This window comes from Takifugu rubripes, chromosome 16 (assembly GCF_901000725.2).
Source record: "Takifugu rubripes chromosome 16, fTakRub1.2, whole genome shotgun sequence".
Classification (NCBI taxonomy): domain Eukaryota; kingdom Metazoa; phylum Chordata; class Actinopteri; order Tetraodontiformes; family Tetraodontidae; genus Takifugu; species Takifugu rubripes.
Window position 1 is genome coordinate 943,155 of NC_042300.1, and position 21,155 is coordinate 964,309.

Consider the following 21,155-nt stretch of genomic DNA (forward strand, 5'->3'; position numbering starts at 1 on the left):
ATTATTTTCACATGTCAACAGCACAGCTGAGGATTAACGCAGCACCTGACAAAGTTGGTCTGATTAGACTGATAAGCTTAAAGTCTTACGAGTGTGTGTTTGTACGTGTACACCAACACAGACCTTGTGTACACGCATGGATGTGTGTGTTCATGCATTTAGCATGACCATCTGTCCAGGCTGAAAGAAAGACAGGTGAGAATCCCTCCAATCCTCCAGTCTGTCTTATCCTCTCAACTCCTCACCGCCGTCCCAGGACGACAGCTCTTTCAATCTACAAGTTGCAGGGATCTTTTATGCAGATATCTATGGATTCTTGCTTTGGCTTTATCTTTTTGTTCTAGTTTATTTTTCTTTTGGAAAAGATTATTTTGGAATTTCAGAAGATCATTTAAGCATAGAAAATGGGCTGCTCTCCATCCAAAGGAAAGTTATTTTCAAAGCCAGAAAATCCTGGATCCCAAGGGGCTTTGCCAGCTGAGGTGCCACAGGAAGCAACTCATTCCAGTGATGCAGTAAAGAGCATAGATTTGACGACTGATGAGAAAGAGAATAAATTACCTACACTAACTGAAGAACAACCAGTGACGGGGGATAGATTGTCCGAGTTGACCTCCAACACAACAGCTGAGCAAAGTCCAGAGGACAGTAAAGAAAAGCAGGTGACTGAGACAACCCAAGAAAGAGGTGATGGAGTGGTACAAGCTGCTGGGAGTAAAAATCCCAAGAAAAGAAAGAAAAACAAAGGGAAGAAAAGATTGCCTGAAAAGCAAAGGTTTGCTATTAGTCGAGTAAAGTTGGACTTCCCGCCACAGACGGTGAGGGCTCACCAGGCGGCTTATGCCTATCTGAATCCAAGTATCTCAAAATATGAAACTCTTTTGGGCCTGTTGGACCAGGCTGCACAGACACAGCTTTCTCTTCAACCTATGATGTCTGCTTTGGTGATGCGATTTGAAGAGATCAACCAGGCTCTAGAAGAACTGGCTGAGGAAGGAGACCTCATGATGAAAGAATATGGAGACTCTATGGCCTTGCCTTCTGGGATGATGGGGCCAGTTATGCAAATGAAGCAGACCATGGGCACAGCCAGACCTCCGGATCCACCACCCGATCTTTTGCAGCAACTGCTCCAGCATTCAGTGGAAAAAATGAGGCTTGTAGGAAACTCGGTCCAAGAATTGGGTGACACCACTCTTGAGGATGCAGTTGAGTACTATGCTTTCCTTTCAAAAGTGCTTCTTGAGAAGCTGCAGGCCAAACGGACTGTAGAGCAGAGGTTGACTCAGGTGCTGGCACGTATAGAGGGCGCTGCCATGAGGAAATTTAACCCTGAGGATTCAGCATTGCACAGTGAGGACAGTGGTATTGGGGGAGAAAATGAGAGCCTCCCAGGGTCGGAGAGGCACCGCCACAGAGGGAGTGCTGGATCCAGTAGTTGTGGTTCTGGAATCATCATACGTGGTACAAATAATAGTCCACCCTGCAGCTCAACAAATCTGGCAGGCCGTAATGTACGTGATGGAGAAGACGAAGAAGAAGAAGATGATGATGATGATGAAGAATATGAGGATTTAGATGATGATACACCTACAAGGAATAGATCAAACTCTTCCCCTCCAGATCCGAGTCATTCCTTTCTCTATTTACAAGCTAATTACGAGAAAGACCTGCAGCCGACGCTCAAACGACCTCTCACTGCAACCAACACGAAGCGCTTTTCACCCAACTGTGGAAACATCAAAGGGGAGTTACACAGGAGCAAGAAGGAATTGGACAGGCAAATGCAAAAGATTCAAACTGACGGATATAAACAGCCCGTGGGACTTGAGCATAACCCACTTAAGCCCGTATTTAGACGACACTCATTGAGTAGTTCACAGAAAGGTTTTTCACAAGAAACTCACTCATCATGTACCTTACCAAGTATTTGTCCCCAACCCCCCAACAGCACATCTGTACGAAAGCTAATAAATACTTTTAGCCAAGGCGTTGATGGTAGGCCAGGACAAAACCTTGCTAAAATTCTGCCTCACATCAAGACGTCCAAAAAAAGTGGGGTTGGGTTTTTATCTGACACAGGAAAAAGTAATGAGAGGACTTCAATTATCAGTGGAAACAATAACAACAATAGCTGGCCAGACAGCAGGGAGGATCTAGATGCAGACAGCTTACCACCGCCACCTCCTGAAGTTCTGATGGATGATTCTTTCCAGGCAACTGAGGACACTGAAGGAAATGAAGGAAGGGTAAAGGAAAATTCTGGTTGGAGTCCACCAATTATAATTCAAAGCAACAGAATTTCCCAGCGCCTGAAGGCCTCTGTGCAGAATGTGGAAGTGCTGCCAAGTCACCCAAGTGTGCAACAAAGACTGATCACTATCTTGCCGGCCTGTCCTGTCAGACAGGATGCTGTTTCAGGAGAGAAAAGTGCAGAAATGCATCCGGAAACTGAGCACAGCAGTCTTTACCAACAAACACGTAAGGTCCCTCACATCTCTGAAGCAACAAGATCTCCTGAAAACCAAATCGCAGAACAAGCTGGAATGGGCCAGAGGTGTGACAAGAACGAATATTTTGAGGATGAGCTTCCTTGTAATAGTCTGCCCATAACTGCACCACCTGTTTCCAGGGTCCGCCTCCCACCATCCTGTCCTACTGTTTGTCACAGATTTCCAAGCCCTCCCACCTTCAGACCCCAGAACTTATCGGGGCCCTCATCTCGCCCTGGTTCCCCAAGACTTGTGGAACGTGCCACGCTTAACAATGTGGAAGTGATTGTTCCGTCTGTGTCCTTTAATACTGCCCGCTCAGTTTTCTGTGTCAAAGAATCACAGAACTCTCACCCCTCTGGATTTCGTGGGAGACTTCTCGTCCGAAGGTCAAGCAATTCTTCTCGTCGCACCCAATCAGAACAAAGGCCTTGCATGACTTCAGAGTTTACCAAAGATGACCTTCTAGCTGCTAGCCCCGTTCCTGGTCGTGGTTCTGCCTATGCAGAATAAATGTAACAGCTTTTGCTGTCACTTGTTCCTGAAAAATTATTTCTGTACTAATCCTTATTTGTGGAAATTTAGATTTAAATGGTAATTGAATCTCAGTGTTAAGCTAACTGAAATGAAGAGCTAGCCTAACTTGAGATATGGTTTTTGGTTCCTGCAGTTGGAATCCATGATTAGCCTGAAGCTGTACTGACAGTATTTTTATGCTAAAGTTGATCCCGCCAAGCAACTGTTTGCCTGTTGGTGAGATTTTCTCTCTAATGTTTCAGCGCAGCCATCTTTACAACTGTGTTTTGGAGGAAACATTGGCAGCCAATGTGTTCAACTGCTGTCTATTTATAAATCTCAAATAAAAATGGAATTGTGCATCCAGACATGTGAATATTTTGCAGAGTAGATGAACTGTTGATTATGTTGACAATGAGTACGTTGATTTGCGAGGTTAACATCCCTTTGATTGTGTTAGGTTTCTCCTACTCCTGTAACCTGTTGAAACCTACGTCCCAAGTGCACATTTGCCTGCTGCCACCTTAATGTCACCTGTCTTGATCCAGATTGGATTAGCCCATTACCCTGTATAGTCCACTAATACAATAAAACTCCTATCCTCTCTTGCTCTCCCATTGGCCATCAGCCCTCCAATGACTGGCAGTGACACCCATTTGGACCAACGTGCCCATGTGACATTATCTTAGAGCCTGGGTGTGATTGGCCAGTGTTTGTAAAGTTAAAAATGGGAAATGGATTAGAGCCTTTCTTTTTTGGCACTTACATAATTAATTATTAATGAGGATAAACAGATTTTTTTATGTAAAGATAAAAGTGTATTTATGGAAAAAATATATTTTTTATTGAATGTTCTATGTGCGATCAAGATGTTTGAGGTTCAAATCAAATCAAATCAATCTTTATTTATATAGCGTCTTATACAATCAAAATTGTTCCATCCATCCATCCATCCATCCATCCATCCATCCATCCATCCATCCATCCATCTGCTTACTGTTTTTTCCCTTACTGTATCACATAAGAGCCTGTACACCATTTTCCAAATATATTTGTAGCTATTTGAACTTTTTGTTTATTAATTTTTTTATTTTGTGTTTTAGCTTTTTCTTTGGTTTCTTTGTGATTTCTACTGCAATTGATTCCCAATAAAAAAAATATGCCCAATAACTGGATTTCACATGCTTTCTGACTACAAATTAACAGCTACCATTGGTGCTACATTACTGGGTATGATGACTTTATCACAATGGCCCTCATAATATTATGCAGTCATTAAGCAAGCTCTACAAAAGATTTTTCTAAGTAGGATTTGTGTACTTTAGCCCAATTCTTAACATTTGAGTGATTACTTCTTAAAACTATTTATACTTTGTACATATTTGACATGCGCACCAACATTCACTTACAAGTTTAATACATTTGCTCTGGCACAGTACCGGTAATTACATTATGACCATTGAGTGGTTTGTGTTATAGACATTGCAACAAATTGACATCTTAGATAGTATACATCATTTAAGCACGGGATGTATTTACTTAGAAAGGTAAATGTGCTGTTTTGCATTCATACGCTGCCATCTTTTGTCCCAAACTGTCTATAACACTCATGTGTGCAACTATTTCTAACATTCTGATTGCTTTTTGTTTTTATGTAGACTAATGTGCAATAAATAGATTTATTTCAAAAGAAAAAAACACAAAAGCATTATCATCTGTTGTGCTGTATCATAGTTCCAATAATACATATGATTGATGAATTTGAATTACAAGCCCAAAAATAATTTTTCGTAAAGGCTGCTGACCTGATATTTTGTTTTTATTTATTTATTTATTTTGTTGTTCTTCTTTTTTGTAAATAATGATACGCTGCAATCAGGTGATGCCGAATGTGTTTGTGCGTCCTTCTCGCCAGCAGAGAGCGATGTGCAGACTGACAGATTCCCTCCATGACAAAAGATGGCGCTATTGTGCTACAAAGTGGTTTGTCAATCACTTTAACAGAAAAGAAGTGACGTGGGCAGCTACGTAGTGGTTGTTGTACGCGCTGGGAAAGGTTTTGAAGATGGCGGACGAAGAGGCCGAGGTGGACCCGAGTCCTGAGAAGGGAATCGGTGAAACAGTTCTGGAACTGAGAGAACGGCTGCAAAAACTAGAGGAAGTCGCGCTGAGACAAAGCAGCGAGTCTGCGATTCAGTCTTCTACTCTATATTGCCAGGGGTTTTGCAGAGTGAGTTATTTCCTCTCGGTTATTTGGCCAGTACGCTAACCAGTTGTCATTGCCAATAGTATTGATTTTTCCCTCCTGCATTGCACTGACAAACGTTGTATTTCAAACCTAAACGCAAGATATGGTGTGCGGCAAGATATGGTGACACTACCAAGAAATATTGTATCTATTGTAATTACAGGAGTGCACAACCATTACTCGCACGCACACCTACAGTAGATATAGTTGGGTCAGTACGTAATGAACGATATTTTTGCATTAGCCATAAAAGTGTGTTCTGTTGCCAGTGAATTCATTCTAACACAACACATTTTCGTGCTCTTATATATAGTTGACGGTGAAATTGTGCCTACAGATAGTAAGACGTCAGCTTTTAGCGTGTATGGCTACAGGCGCGTGTACGTGCAAATGCAAACATTTCTGTCTGTCCAATCAGCAACGAAGTTTGCTGGGATTGATAATGCTGTGGTTAGTGTTTCTCGTGTGACGCTACTGCTTAATACATTTGCTCAGGTTATTATTATTATTGTTGTTGTTGTTGGAGTCATATCGAGGATCCGTTTTGTGGAGGGGGAGATCCACCCACAGACGCTCCCAAAAGCAACCCCCCCAACACACACACACACGCAGAGTTCCTTTAACACACTGATAGGTACCAGTTAAAGAACGCTCTGTGCACCCAGGATACTGGTTGGTTTCAAATGTTTTAACTGCCATGGTAATGGTTTTCATGCCTCGTTACCCTACGGTCCATTTACTTGACAACTTTCTTGGGTGAAAACGCAAACCTTTTGTCCTCTCTTAGTCAGGGATGGGTGAGTACTGATACCAGGTATGGTTACTGGGCCAATACTGGCCTTGTTCCAAAGTGTTGGCACTCGTAGTAACTGTCACCAACGATACTCGAGGCAAAAACGGCCGCTCATATTGAGTAGCATCTTTCACCTCAAGCTGGTGGTGCATTTATTCCAATAGGTTTCACTGCACTGACATGTGTGTTTGCTGGTGATGGTGCTAGCTAATGATTCAAATTTCCGTTATTGTGTGTCACGTAGTGACAAGTCAAAATATTAGCACCATCAAAACTCAAAACCCACACATATAAACCAATGAGGCATCTCAATGGTTTAAAAGTGTTTGGGGTTCTAATGTATGTGGCATTATTGTTTAGGGCTCTGTCACTATGTGATGGACAGTCAAGTTGGATATCGATATTGATGATGTGGAGTGTGCAGTGATTTAATTGCATTAAAGTAATTTAATATTGGAAAGTTAAGGTTTTGTGCCCATTGTTTGTGTCTCAAGGGATTATGCTTTGTCCTAATTGAACTTTGAAATATCTGGCCTGTCTTGAATGCCCCCTAGAGGTCCTTAATATTTAACCTTTCCATCTTGGACAGCTCCAGCCAAATGTTGGCAAAAAAGGCCTAAGAATAATTTATTTTTTATACTTAAAATTACACAAGTGTGAATACACAAGTTATTTAAGTAGACGTATTCGGTGATTGGTTTATTTAAACTCACTAATTGGTGATCGGCCCCAAAAATCTTGATTGCATTTTCAGCAATGTGAGACATGGGCAGTCCAGCTGCAGGAGACTGAGCTTGCTGGAGTAGTCTTGGACCATATGTAGGCATAGACGGAGAACGCTGAGAGCAGAACTACACATTAGCGTGACTCCCAATCCTCATTATCTGTATTTTTTGCACTTCAGGTTTGTTTGCAGAGGCAACTGCACCTTGTCATTGTGTCAATGGGGCCTCAGCCAACCCTCAAAACCTGTCATTACTTCAATATACACATCAATAAAACTGTTTAGACCCAGGTTGCAGAAATGGAAACATAGCTTGCACTTAAATGGCTTCATTTTTACTTTTTGTACAATTGGCAAACCAGTCTGTCCTTACAAACATCTGGGTTTATTGATTGCCTGAGGCAGCAATTTGTGTGGTTAATACCTAATGACTGCATTTGATATTGTTGATGGATTAGAGGGAGGATCCCAGCAATGCTTCCAAGACATTAGCTGACATTAAGTAAATAAAGTGATAACTGGATATCCATGTGATGAAGTCATGGTACATTTCTAATGAATTAGAAATTAGAGGGTGAACACTAAATCTTCCTCTATATACAGACCCTGTTGGAGTTTGCAGGCCGCTGGAGTATTGAGGAAGACCCGTTGCCATTGGTGGAGGTGTACATAGTCGCTCTGCTAAGTTATGCCCAGGCCTCCTATTACCTCTCCCTTCAGTGTGAAAATGTTCCTCTTGTAGTTGAGAGACTTTCACTGTAAGTACCATAAAACACTATTTAATACCACATCCTATAATTTTCACCATGCTTTTGAGTCTTTCAATAATTGTGTATTTTGACTTGCATGTATGTATAAAAGTGCTGTCAGACTTCATCTCTTTTGTGAAATTTCAGGAGTTTTGTGGAGCTTCTGCTCTCACTCAAGATAACCGTCCCAGAAGACTTATGGAAAAAGTTCCAGTTATCTGTGCAGGTAGAGTCAAGGATTCCGATGATACAACGTTGAATACTAGCATGATAACAACACATTGTTTTTAACACTTTTCATTGAGATACATGTTTTTTTGTCTGTTGTTTCTTTTCTTTCACAACATGATTACACAGCTCTTGCTTCATTCTGTCTTTTCCTGTTATGGACAGTTCTCTTCGGCGAAGTTGCAAGAGAATGGGATCTCTCAGCCATCTGTCCTGGTTGGTTTGTGTCAGTATGATGGTGTTTGGAACAGCCAGGTTCTAAAAGGCCTTCTGTCCAGGGAGAAGCTGCAGCCTGAAGAAGGTGAGTTAATGCTTTTCATTGTTTGTTTGGGGTTTTTTTTGCATCACTCTTTCCATAGGTAACTGCACCATGATACAATATTAGATTTGACAAAACCAGGATCTGATTTGATTTTATGGAATTTAAAATATATTTTTCTACATGAACCATTCAGAGTCCAGGCACTAACCATTTAACCATCATATCCTTAACTGAAAGATTGTTATCAATCACAAGCAATTTAGGTGAGAAACAATTTTTTTTGTGCTTTTGATAGGGCAGCCTGCAAAAATCCATGTTCAGAGAAAGAAAATAATGGATCAGACAGGGCTCCATTGAGATTGTAGTTTGTCTTTTTAAAGATGATTTTCAATTCATAAAAAAATACTCTGCAATCCTTTTGGTTGTAGTTGCGACGTTCCTGATGCAGGAGGGTCCCGTCCTCCTGGAGATGAGAGTGAAGCAGTTAATGAAAGACAGTCAGGCAGAGAAGGCTGCAGCGCTGGCAGCGGTGTGCTCTCAGTGTCCTGCCTTCCCAGAGAAGAGTTCTTTCAAGCAGCTGTACCTGGTTTGCCTCTGTGCTACCTCAGAGCGAGACCAGCTGATGGAAGAGGTACCCTGTACATTGATGTTTGTATAACACACGAGATCTTTGCAGCACGTCACAGCCCACTGTGCACTGCAATGCATTAGATGAGAATATAAAGAGGATGTGGGTTCACTTCTTGTATTATTTAAGTCACAATTTGTAAGAATTAGTGGATCACAAAATGGCAAGATCACAAGATTAGTCAGAAAATTGCAATGGTTTATCCAGAATAGCAGAAATGTCAACTTTTATACCGACGCAGAGATCAGTCAGTCCTGATTAGCTTTCAGAAACAGCGAGGAAGCATGAACACTGAGGTAGATCAAATGTGCACAGTGGAGAGTGTCGCATAAGGCGTAGACAAAGAACAAAGATCAGCATAAGGGGACATAGTGCAGGAGTTTGGCAAGTGGGTTTCTCTGCAAGTGTCCTGGCCAAATCGAACTTTGTTCTTGCGACGTTAATAAAATGTTAATAATTATCTTTTGATCGCCTTTAAGATAGTCCTATGTTTAAAAAAAGAGCCATCGGCTTTTTAAGGAAAAGAAATGTAGCTGTGCACCTGCTCAAAGTGTGTAATGATTTCCCTGTTAATCTACAGTGGCTGAGTTGTTATTTGTTGCCCGTCTGTCCGCAGCTTTCAAAGGAGGACTGTCATGATGCGTTAGAGATGATCTGCAATCTGGAGTCAGACGGTGATGAGAAAGCAGCTTTCAGCTTATGCTCAGCATTCTTAACCAGACAACTTCTCCAAGGAGATTCCTATTGTGCTTGGTAAGAAAGCACAAACAATGGTGCCTTCTTATGCAGTCAACTACTTGCCTCAGACAGATCAGAGAGAAAATAAAAAATGAATTCTCCCTTTTTAGGGAACTGACTTTGTTTTGGAGCAAGTTGCTGAAACGTTTGGAGCCAACGGAGCAGGCATTTTTGGACCAGTGCCGTCAAATGTCCCTGCTCTCCAAAACTGTGTATCACATCTTGTTCCTGATCAAGGTCGTCCAATCAGAGGTGGGTTGAAAGTCAGCTTTTATGGTTACTGTCAAACCAGAAAAGTTCTTCAATATGTTCACTTTTCTGTCTGTCATTGTATGAGTAAGCCAACCTTATAGATCCGCCTCTGGTGGTAGTACTTTGAATCAACAAAATCACAGCAATGTTCTTACCTGTTCCTCCCTTGTTTCTACCTGGGCATTGTTCCTGTAGTGTTCTGGTTTTGGTTAATGCATTTTTACAAACCACATATTTACTTTCATATGAATTTAAGACATACAAACCATATTTGCTCTGTCTGACTTCAAAATCCTGTTCAAAATTTAGGGTCTGATATTTATTTTCTTCTTGCACACTCATGAAAAATATGAAATTGTCCTTTTTAGACAAGATCGGCAACTGTCCTGAATGTTTTAGGCTAGAGAATGAGCTCTACCGCTGCTGAATTTTGAAATTTGAACCCTTTCCAGATTGTTGAAGCGGTTGATTTTCAGCATTACATGTGAATGCCTCTTTTGTGCCAGACAGATTTTGCTTTGTCAGGATGAGTCAGTTGAACTTATCCAGTGGTAGGATGATGATGAATAGGTGGTTTGCAGTCATAATTCAGATATTGGAAATGATTTAAAGCAATTGTTTAAAAGCATTGGGTGAGCCTGCATGTAGCAGGTTTTATCTAAAAATAGTAAAACTTGTCTGTACGATCCATAAACATTGAGGAAAGTGATTCCTTTCAGTACAAGGAACTAAATTTGAGAACCACTGGCTGTGGTTGTGTAGCTAACATAACTCGCATTGCTAAATTGCACACACACAAATAACAAACTCCACAGTTAGCTATGCTTCCAGTAATAGTACACACAAGTTAGTATTTTTGAAAGTTTTAGCTATCTAAGTATGGTAATTAGTTTTATTACTGTAGCCTTTAACAGGAAGAAACTTTGAGCAGGACCAGGCTCATATAGGGGGACTCTCCTACTGATGGCCGGCTGGGTAGAGAGAGGGGAGAAGGGGGGGGGGGGTACAGGTAGAGGATAGAATAGGTAGAACATACAGAAATATATTATATTAATTAAAATAAGCTGCTGGTAGACTCGAGTTGAGTGGGTCAGAGGTCAGTAGGCCAGCATGCAGCTCTGAAGGTGGCGATAACTGTAGATGAATACTGGGGGGGCATAAAAACTACACTTGATTTGGTAAGAAAAAAAAATCAGCTTTTTAAAATGGATTTTGACCAAATTATTGCAAATTCAGGGGTGGGCTTGCTTATTAGGAATACATTTTTACAGACAAATTCTGATTTCCTGTGTCTTTTATGAGGGTGATGTGAGGCTCAGTCTGTTGGCAACTGGGCTGAGAAGCAGAGGATTCTTGGTTCAAGCCCCAGGGCAGACAAAACATGGAGGGTGTTCTGGTAGTAGGGGGAGGTACCAGAACACAAGTTTTCATCCCAACCTTGGATTTTTCCCCTTTTACGCTATCACACATCACTAGAAGCACGCCACCTCCGGTGTGACACCTCAGGCTTTTCTAATGAATCCCCTTTGACATTAGTTTGTCAAAATATTTAAACCAAGCTTTAGTGTGTAAAAGCAACAAAAGGGAACAAGGGTTGCGTTCATGTGTTCAGCTCTTTAAAAGGAAATCTCTATTCTTCTCTTGTAGATTGACCACACCGGGCTGCCAGTGTGCATTGAAATGTGTATCAGAGCTCTACGGGTGGAATCTGATGACGGAAACACAAAAGCATCGGTGTGTAAAACGATTTCTTGTTTGCTTCCCACCGACCTGGAAGTCAAGAGAGCTTGCCAACTTACCGAGTTCCTCTTGGAGCCCACTGTGGATGCATACTACGCTGTGGAGACTCTTTATAACGAACCAGATCAGAAAGTGGAGGAGGAGAAAATGCCAGTTCCTAACTCGCTACGCTGTGAACTCCTGCTTGTTTTGAAAACCCAGTGGCCTTTTGATCCAGAATTCTGGGATTGGAGGACACTTAAACGTCAGTGTTTAGCACTCATGGGTGAAGAAGCTTCGATTGTCTCATCCATTGATTTGCTGAATGAGGAGGAGCCTCAACAAGACGAAGAGGCTTTCAGCCAGGTCTGTTTTAACAATACTTCAGAGAACCTAATAAGTGATGCCTATGAAGTGCCAGATGTGAAGCAGAGGAGACAGAAAAACAGAGAAATAAAGAAACTGAGAGACAAAGGATTCATATCTACTAAAGTCAGACACTGGCAAGCATATATGCAGTATTGTGTGTTGTGCGATAAAGAATTTCTTGGTCACAGGATTGTACGTCATGCCCAAATTCATTTCTGCAATGGCGTTTATAGATGTCCGATATGCGCCCAGAGCTTTAGCACAAAAGACATATTCCTTCCTCATGTAAAGTCTCATGTTAAACAGTCATGCAAGGAAAGGCTTAATGCGCTGAAAACCAAGGAACTGACCACTCCTGAAGTGAGTGTCCCTGACACAGCAGCATCGAAATTGAAGATGGACAACGATTTAAAAGAAAAATTTGTTTCCCAGGTGAAAAATGGAATGTTGATGCCTCATGTGGAGATTAGACTGTCTAGGTGTGACATGGAGACGGCAGATGCCTACGTGTGCCCTGTTGGGAAATGCAGGAGGAGCTTAAAGTTTTTGAAAAACCTTATAGCACACGTTAAAAGTCACGGTGACGATGAAGAAGCCAAGACATTCCTCGAAATGAGAAGCAAAAAAGTAGTTTGCCAATACTGCAGACGCCGCTTTGTGAGTACGTCTCATCTGAATGACCACTCACGGCTCCACTCCGACACAAATCCATACGCCTGTGTACAGCTGAACTGCAAGGCACGTTTCCAGTCCAACGGCGAGCTCCTTGAACACAAAAGAACACATCCTGATTTTAGGGCCAGATGCATGTTTCCAAACTGTGGGAAGATTTTCAGCCAGGCCTATAAACTCTATGATCACGAGGAACTCCATTACAAAAGGTTCACTTGCAAAGTTGGAGACTGTGGAAAGGTCTTTCAGTCTTTAAAGCTGCTGGATTTACATCAGGAGAAGCATGTCGGCAAGAAAGAAAGCACATCTCTTGGAACAAAACCCCAGAATATGCAGCCTGTTTCACTTATAAAGCAAATGCTTACTAGTCATAATCAACCAGAGAGTTCTCTAGGAAAATCCAGCTCTAAGAGTGCAGCTCATCCCGAATTTGAACAGTTTCCAGTTACCACAGAAAGCTCGCGTAAGCCATCAGACATATCCGTGGACCCACACAACAAAGTCAAAACTGAACTACAAACTAGCCAGTCGCAGGATTTAATTAAATCTGTGATTCAGCCCATAAATCCCAATTTATCTGATTCAGATGGACACAGATGTGGATTAGGCAGTGATCCTCTTGACTCTCCGAGGCCATTCCACTCCAATAAACATAATGCACAGATGATAAAATCCCAGCCACAAATTTTTAACACTGATGCTCCTTTAGGATCAGTAAGTTACAAGTCTGAAAGTAACTTGCCATTTACTGAACAGCAGCAGCCACTTTGCAGTAGCAGGCTGTCCTCAGTTTCACCCCTCTACACACCCACGGAGCCAGTTTCTCAACCAATATCTCCAGTCAAGCGGGATATGTCTTTGACAACCATGAGTGACACAGCTCCCCCTGCAGGCCAAAACAAGCGATATCACTGTGCTTTTCAAACCTGTCGGAGGCACTACGGTGCTCAGCGAAGTGTTACCAAGCACATGAGAGCCAGTCACCCAGATTTCTATGAGCAATGGAAACATGCACGAACTCCCATAAAAGTAACTTATGTTTTGGCACCTAAAGCACGATTGGTGACGAGTGATTTTTCAGGTGACCAGCAGAACAGCAGACTACCAGTTCCTGGAGTTCCGAGGGAGAATATAATTCAGTCGCAACCTCATACTAATACAACAATCCCAAATTATGCTCCAGTACACTCTCAGTCCTCTCTCAATCCGAACTTTTCAGTCAAACTGGAGACTGGCTTAACTCCATCTGTCCTTTCCCAGCTCGGAAGTGATAGAAATCCAAATGGTCAGAAATGGCACTCGGCTTCTCCAAATGAGCAAAGTCAACACAGCGGCTCTTCAATCATCTGTCCATCTGACACTAACACCCCTTCTTTTTCTATGAGGGCAGCAACTTTGCAGGTACCGCCTTTGGGAAGTGTTTCCCATCCTGTTTTGCCATCGCTCATGACTGAGATCGAGCAAAGCAAAACCTCCAGCTCAGCAGAATGTGCAAAGGTTGATGTTCCCTCTACAGACAGTGCAATGCCAAGAAATGGCAATATCCAGACTCGGAATTTCCCAAGAATTCCAAAGAATGATCCCAATCACCACAAGCCAGCCAGCAGGAGCAGAAGGAGCAAATGGCCCGCTATTGTTCGGGATGGAAAATTCATTTGTTGCCTGTGTTTCAAGGAATTTGTTAGTCCTAAGTCACTTGGCGGCCATCTGTCTAAAGGTGCAGCCTGTAAACAAAACAAGTCAGACCTCAGCACACAGCTACCAAACTCAGTTCTTCACTTTCCGATTCAAGATCAAACAAGTGTTCCTAGTCAACCGTCTTTGTGCGATATCGAGGAAACCGGCATGTCTGTTTATTATAACCAGACACCCAACCCAAACTTCTGTGCGCCTTATTATTCTGCTGAACGCTTGCCAGGGGTCTCGGTCATACAGCCTACAGAAACTGCACTGGCAAAACACCAGGGAGCCTCGGCCTGCGCTGCAAGATATTCCCAACCGAATGTAAAGACCTATGATGGGGGCCATTTTTCTAACCCAGTCCATCCTCACATTCCCTCTGAAAATCTTGCCACTGGTCCCAGAAGCACAAAACAAAGGGAACAGTATATTTCTGAGGGTCAGAACTCTGAGACAACAGTCCAGTCAATAGATACAAATCCAAATTCAGTTCCACGCCTAAAGCTTACCGACAGCCAGAAGAATTCGTCAATGTGCGGGAGAACGACAGAGGTGCAAAGGAAAACGCTTGAAGATGTTAAAAGAAGGCTGCGGGAACAAATTTTGGCGGACGAATTTCAAAACAAGACAAAATCGGTTAGGAATGCTGGCACAAATGCCAACGTAAATAATCCCATGTCTTTCGGCTCTTTGTGCAGTCTTCCCCCAAACTCTGAAGTACAGCAAGTCTTAAATTACACTAACAGTGATTCAGTTATTCAAAAGAGTTCTGCTGTCATCCCGGAAACATCCAAAGAAATCCAGCATTCCCTAAATACGCAGAGCTTTACTGGGTTTCGTGAGAGCTCAGCACTACGGGCAGAAATACTGAGCCCTACACACGTCATAACCCACGATGCAGATCTGGAACCAAGTGACTCATCAGGCAGCCACCAACAGGGTATGACAGAAATTCAGAGTGCTTTTGAGAAGCTCCAGTTAGCCACTGAGGTCTCAGCCCACTCAGCGGTGCCTGTGAAGCCAAACCCTAAAGCAGGGATCAGCAAGGCAGGCTCTACAAAAACCAAAGGACTTTGCTCAGCGCAGTTTAAGCCATTTGCATGCGAGACTAAAAACTGCAGCCTACGTTTCATGACAGGCATTGCTCTTTGGAGACACCTCTCCAAAGTGCACAACTACACCGTTGACATGGTGAATGTGGCTAAAAAAAGATATGGCCAATATGCACCTTTCAAATGCCAAATATGCAATAAGTCCTTCACTCGTAACTCAAGTCTCCGTGTTCACTACCATTCAACTCACAAATTATCTACTAAGGAAATGGAAGAAATGGATGTAAGACCTCAGCAGGCCGCCGCCACCACCACTGCTATGATGGTGCAGACAGCATCTCAAGAGACAACTCCTACTCATTCTTCTTTGGACAATAGAACTGAGACATGTCCAACCCAAAATGCAGTAACGCAGTATTGCTCATCACAGGCGTTTGTGCCTTGTTCTATTGTGGCCACCACTAATGAAAAACACCAAGATTTCAGCCATTTGACCTCTTCTCAGCACCTGCAAGCGGCAGGCCCTTGTTCACAGGCTAATGAGCTTCCTCCCCCCGGCAATCAGTCGGCAATCACAAGTGAGACAAAGAAACCGAGCATTGCCATTACTAAGAAGACAAAAGAGAAGAAGCCTGCTTTAGACCACTGCATAAGCCCGTTAAGACCATATCGCTGCAGTCACCAAGGCTGTAAAGCAGCTTTCACCATTCAGCACAATCTGATTCTTCATTACAGAGTGGTTCACCAGTCTGCTCTATCAGCTTTAGCAGTGAGCAAAGACCCAGCGCAGAACAATGGACTTGAAGCTAACGAGGAGGATTATGCCGAGCTTTTCAGAATTTCTGAGTTTAGGTGCCAGGTCAAAGATTGCTCCCGAGTGTTCCAGGAAGTGCCCAACCTTGTGCAGCATTATTTTCACCTGCATCTTTTTGGTGTTGATTACATTGGAGATTTGCTGTCAAACATCAAACCCCAGACATTTATTTGTGGTTATCAAGGATGTCCAGCCGTCTTCAACACTGCATGTATGTATATTGGACATGTCAGAGAGCAGCATAATGATATGTTGGATCAGCTAGAACAATTAAATTGTTCGTTCAGGTGTGAGTTTGAAGGTTGTGACCGTTCATATGCCACAAAGTCAAACATGGTCAGGCATTACATGAAGAAACACGGGAAGCTCTACAGGGCCAAGCTAAAGAAGGAACAGATAAAGAGAGCTAAACTGAAACGGAGCTCCGGCGCATTACGTTATCAACTTACCAAGGCCATGAATGGAAAGGAGAACATTGAAAGCAATAGAAAGATCTGGAAAAGAGGCGATGCCAAGAGGAAAAAACGATCAAAAAACAATATTTGGACAGCGTATGGGAAACCCTCTTTGAAAACCAAAGTGGAGGCATCCGCTTTGTGCACCAAGAAATTTCCACTGCAGTATCCCTGCATGATTAAAGGCTGTGAGTCGGTCATGAAATCGGAGCGCAACATACTGAAGCATTATTTAGGACATGGACTTTCTGAGAAGTTTCTGGAACACCAGAGGAGTCATTTCATTTTCTGCAAAAAGACCCCCAGGCTGAGGTGGAGTTCCCTCAGGAGTGACGATTCCAAATCCGACTCTGAACTGTCAAGCAGTGAGATGACTGTGGAAACCAGCCCTGACGAAGACGATTCCGGAGGTTCCAAGCCAGTTCTACGCAGGCGGACCTCGGCAAAGATCCCCATAGTCTTGTTTGACAGCAAATTGTCAAACATTGAAGGTTTTGGCGGTTCTCTTATGGTCAAACGTAAAAGAGGTCGTCCAAGAAAATTTCCAGAAAGGCTGAAACCCAAGAAAATTGCACGTCCCAAGCTTGACCTCGAATGTAGTGGGGAGGAAGAATCGGACTTCTCTTCTCCTGCATTAATGCAACAGCAAGTGTCGAAGCTGAGCGCTCCATTAGCCACCTTTAAACCAATGGGATTTGAAATGTCTTTTTTAAAGTTTCTAGAACAGTCAAATAAAAGTGATCATTCGCTCACAATGAACCTCGGTGGGCCGATTCAGAATGCCGAGGACATCTGCGTCCACTTCCGAAACCATAAGAAACTAAAATCCCTTAGCAAAGTGAAGATCATCATCGACGGGGCCTTTTCGGGTGTCACTAACTTGATGTTGACCCAGCTGCAGGATATGAGGCCCACGGTGGTTTTGAGGGGGAAATGATCCAGGCTGCAGGTTTCTTTTTGGGGGTTTTTCAAAAGCAGAAGCTCAGGACTTTTGGGGAAATCTGCATATTGGTGCCCTATGTGTGATATGTCCCCTTCTTCAAAAATAATTGCATTAGACAGAAATGTCAGATTTATTTTATTAGAATAGTCTATGGCATGTTTCTTTTTATATATATCTTTTTTGTTTGTGCGTACGAAAGTGCTATTTGAAATTTTTGCTACAATCACAATACAACATATGCTTTAGCTTTCTTAATTATCCCTGTGGGACCATAAAGTGGGTTTGAAAAGGCATTGTATTGTTTGTGTTTAGTGGAATCATTGTGTGTATATAGATTAATACTTACTGCCACCAGCGGCCCTCTTATTAAACAGACAGCTGTTTACAACTCGTGTTTCTTTTCATTATTTTCTTAGCTGAGTTTGCAGGATTAAAAAGCCTTTGAATGATGTCATTATTCTGCACACTTAGTCAATTTTATAAACAATTTTAGGTCTTAAAATGTGAACAAGGTTCTTTTATTAATCACATGAGCATTTTGTAACTGACACTGCATTGAAAGGTGATAAACTTCAGTCCTTCTTGTGTTGTAATTTACCCTATTTAAGGGGGCGTTGCAAATAAAGTTGTTTCTTTTTCCGTTTGTTCCTTTTGTAGCCCTCACATTGCTTTAGTGACTGTCCAGCTGAGCAGCCTGTGGAAGCTTAAACACCCCACGCGTAAATAAGAGTAACGTGTCCATGAGAAGGCGATGCAACGTGAAAGTCACCTAGCGAGAGAAACGGGTGCGTGAAGATGTTTGAGCAAACGTTAAAACGTTTGCACCCTTGTGTGGCCCTTTACTCAAAAGATAATCCTAAACTACAGAGACAACTATAGAACAGCTCTGGATTCTTGTTTTATTACAAGCTTTTGTCAAATTAAAGGTGTATTTGCTCCAAAAACTTGAGCTACTTAACACTTTAACACATAAAACCTGTAAAAGAGACCTTTTTAGACTGCTGGTTTAAATAATCTGTAATTTGGACCAGCTCAGCATGCACAACAGATCACATGTGTTGTATCTATCAGTTACTGTGCAATAAATACATGATTCATTTTAAGAACACAGGAAAATCAAATAATAGTTCATACCAAAGTCAAACACAGTTTCCCTTTTTGTTCCAGCTGCATAGTTTCAGTTTCATTTAAGGAGTATTCGCCCTCTGTTATACAGTTTGTTCATAATGTTGGAAGATCCCTCTTGTGGAGCTAAATAAGAAACCATATAAAGATCTCAATCCTTCCATCCCCGTGCCAGCTTTGACCTGTGAGAGGCAGGAAAATCCATGGTCCAGTGCAATATATGAGCTTATTTAATATCCAAATGGGCTCATAAAATCCACAGGAGACATTTGTCCCATCTCTCCATATAATATCCTATATTCCCATTTTCTGATTACAGTAGACTGAAGGGCTTTGATGCCAACAGGCTTTACAACAGTGTTTAATGAGTCCCAGAATGAACTGGGAAGTTTTCAGCTTTAGCCTTTATGGGGCCACCTTCGTTAATGACACCAGGCTCAACAGAGACATATCTGTTGATGTTGGACCCTTGTGAGTGGTAGCGAGAGGACGGTCTCTTCTCCACAGGAACGTGATGCCGGATGACGCATTTGACTAATTGTTTCCATATAATGTAGAGGAGCTCCACCGAATTGAGAAAGATGCAAAGTACAGAAGTGCAGGCCATGATGTAGAGGAAAATCTTCTTTTCGGTGGCTTTGCCAATGAAACAGTCCACTGTGTTTGGACAGGGACTCTGGTTGCAGCGGAGCAACACAGGGAGCTCGAAACCGTTGTAAACAAAGTAGAAGATGAGCAGGGAGCCGACCTCAAAAGCAGTCTTAAAAACCAGACTGGCGATGTAGGTTAAAAACAATCCTCCGTCAATGGTTGCTTTGTCCTTGTACAGTTGTTTCTTGTGCTTGGCCTCACGGTGCTCCCTGTAGGCCACATGCAGGGCCACCAGCAGGGATGGGGTTGATACCAGGATGAGCTGCATGGCCCAGAGGCGCACCTGCGAGATGGGGAAGAAGTGGTTGAAGCAGGCAGTCTCGCAGCCAGGCTGACGGGTGTTGCACACAAACTCCTTCATCTCGTCCTTCCACACTTGCTCGGCTGCTGCGACATACACCAGGATTCTGAAGAGGAAGACGACGGAGAGCCAGATGCGCCCGATCACCGTGGAGTATTTGTTCACTCCGCTGAGGATGTTCTCCAGAAAGCCCCAGTTCATTTTGGAAGGATGGGTCTGAGCACAAGCTGTAAGGTGTTATGACAAAGTATTAAATGCACGCACACTTTGATAACAGTGAACAACCTTTCATCCTCAGGGCAACTTGAAGCTGCCCGTATTGTTAAGCTCATTGTTTTTCTGAGCACTGCAGCTTGTGTGCGTGAGAGTTGGAGCTAACTGTATGCTCTCTGTCCCCCCCCCCCTGGGGTTGTGGATCTGCATTGCTGCACTGATATTCTGCATTTTCCTGTATAACCTAACCCTGTTTGATGGAAAACTAGGAGGCACTTGCACTGGTGAGCATTTATTCTAACGGCAATTATAGGCTTATGATCAAGATGAAACTTTTCTGGCAAAGGCCCTACGAATACCTAAAGAAAATGTGAGATCCAGATCTGGAGATTTGGAAATGAAACTTTCCAGCCTTATGATCATCCAGAACATGAATTTTGATGAGTACTTAAATGGATGGTAGCTTGTCCTCATTGCAGTTAGATCTAAATTCTGCTAATCCAGCACAGGATGGTGAAGACACCTGTTTAGGAACATGAGTGGGCTTGGCGTTTCAGAGTCCCAGACTGGACGGGCTGGTTTTTAGCTGCAGGACAGTCAGTAGTTACGATAACATCGACCCAGGATCATATTTCTCTTTAGTCATCTGAGTAAATGTAAGCAGCTGGTTAACAGTGGCACTTTTTAGGGAACTCCAATGTCATCTGCTTCGATTTACCTTAAACATCATCAATGATTACTGGCTGAAGATTTTCCAATGGAAATATAATATGGAATTAATTTATGAGGTAGTGAAAAACAAACGCATTGACGGTGTTTTAACTCGCGAAACGTCATAATGTACTTTATTGGTTGGACGGTTGGATTTTAGTCAGAGTAGCTTTTACATGTGTAGGAGCTTAAAAAAAGATCTCAATACTACTAACATATCAGAAGACATCTTACATGTTGGTACAAATTAAAATGATACAATTTGATCACATAAATTATAGAGTGATTCAGAATGTTTGTTGTTCAAAATGTTGTACCAGAGAATAAATTAGCCTGAAGACACAAATGACACGATATGCATCAAAATGTTATGGGAACGTTTCTAATTATTCTAGTTCTTAATGGGACCTTACCTGTGGCTTCTGATGGGGGATCTGTTGGTGGCAGCAGGTGGTGTCGAGGCTGAGCTGTGCGTCCTCCAATGCTCAGGACTCCACCCCACACCTTCCTCGGGATCCAAATCAGATGCAAACTGCTGCCGTCTCTCTTGGGTCACATGATTCATTTTGTTTAATGTCAGCTGAGAACTAGCAAGAGCCTTCCTTCATGTGAGCTCTTTAACATGCACGCGTATGTGTGTGTGTGTGTGTGTGTGTGTGTGTGTTTGTGTGTATAACATCACCATGGCTAATGCAAATAAAGTATGCTGTCTGACCTGTTCAGTCTCTCTCTGTATTTTTGTAACATTATACTGCTAATAAATAATACATTTAACCTCAGGTGTGTGCTTTCCTGGTTTCTCGTTTAAATATTCTAGGAC

The 21,155-nt window shown here is 42.5% G+C and overlaps 2 protein-coding genes across 2 annotated transcripts; one reads left to right on the forward strand and one right to left on the reverse strand.

Moving 5' to 3' along the window:
• Positions 1-5,031: 5,031 nt before the first annotated feature.
• On the forward strand, positions 5,032-17,977 carry znf292b (zinc finger protein 292b). The gene is made up of 8 exons (XM_011618468.2): positions 5,032-5,238; positions 7,377-7,531; positions 7,670-7,748; positions 7,916-8,051; positions 8,441-8,643; positions 9,257-9,393; positions 9,489-9,630; positions 11,278-17,977. The coding sequence occupies exons 1-8, from the start codon at positions 5,074-5,076 to the stop codon at positions 17,326-17,328; spliced, it is 7,068 nt and encodes a 2,355-aa protein (XP_011616770.2). The 5' UTR covers positions 5,032-5,073; the 3' UTR covers positions 17,329-17,977.
• On the reverse strand, positions 17,831-21,073 carry gjb7 (gap junction protein beta 7). The gene is made up of 2 exons (XM_003977315.3): positions 20,749-21,073; positions 17,831-19,638 (listed from the first exon to the last, which is right to left on the reverse strand). The coding sequence occupies exon 2, from the start codon at positions 19,610-19,612 to the stop codon at positions 18,821-18,823; it is 792 nt and encodes a 263-aa protein (XP_003977364.1). The 5' UTR covers positions 19,613-19,638; positions 20,749-21,073; the 3' UTR covers positions 17,831-18,820.
• Positions 21,074-21,155: the final 82 nt, after the last annotated feature.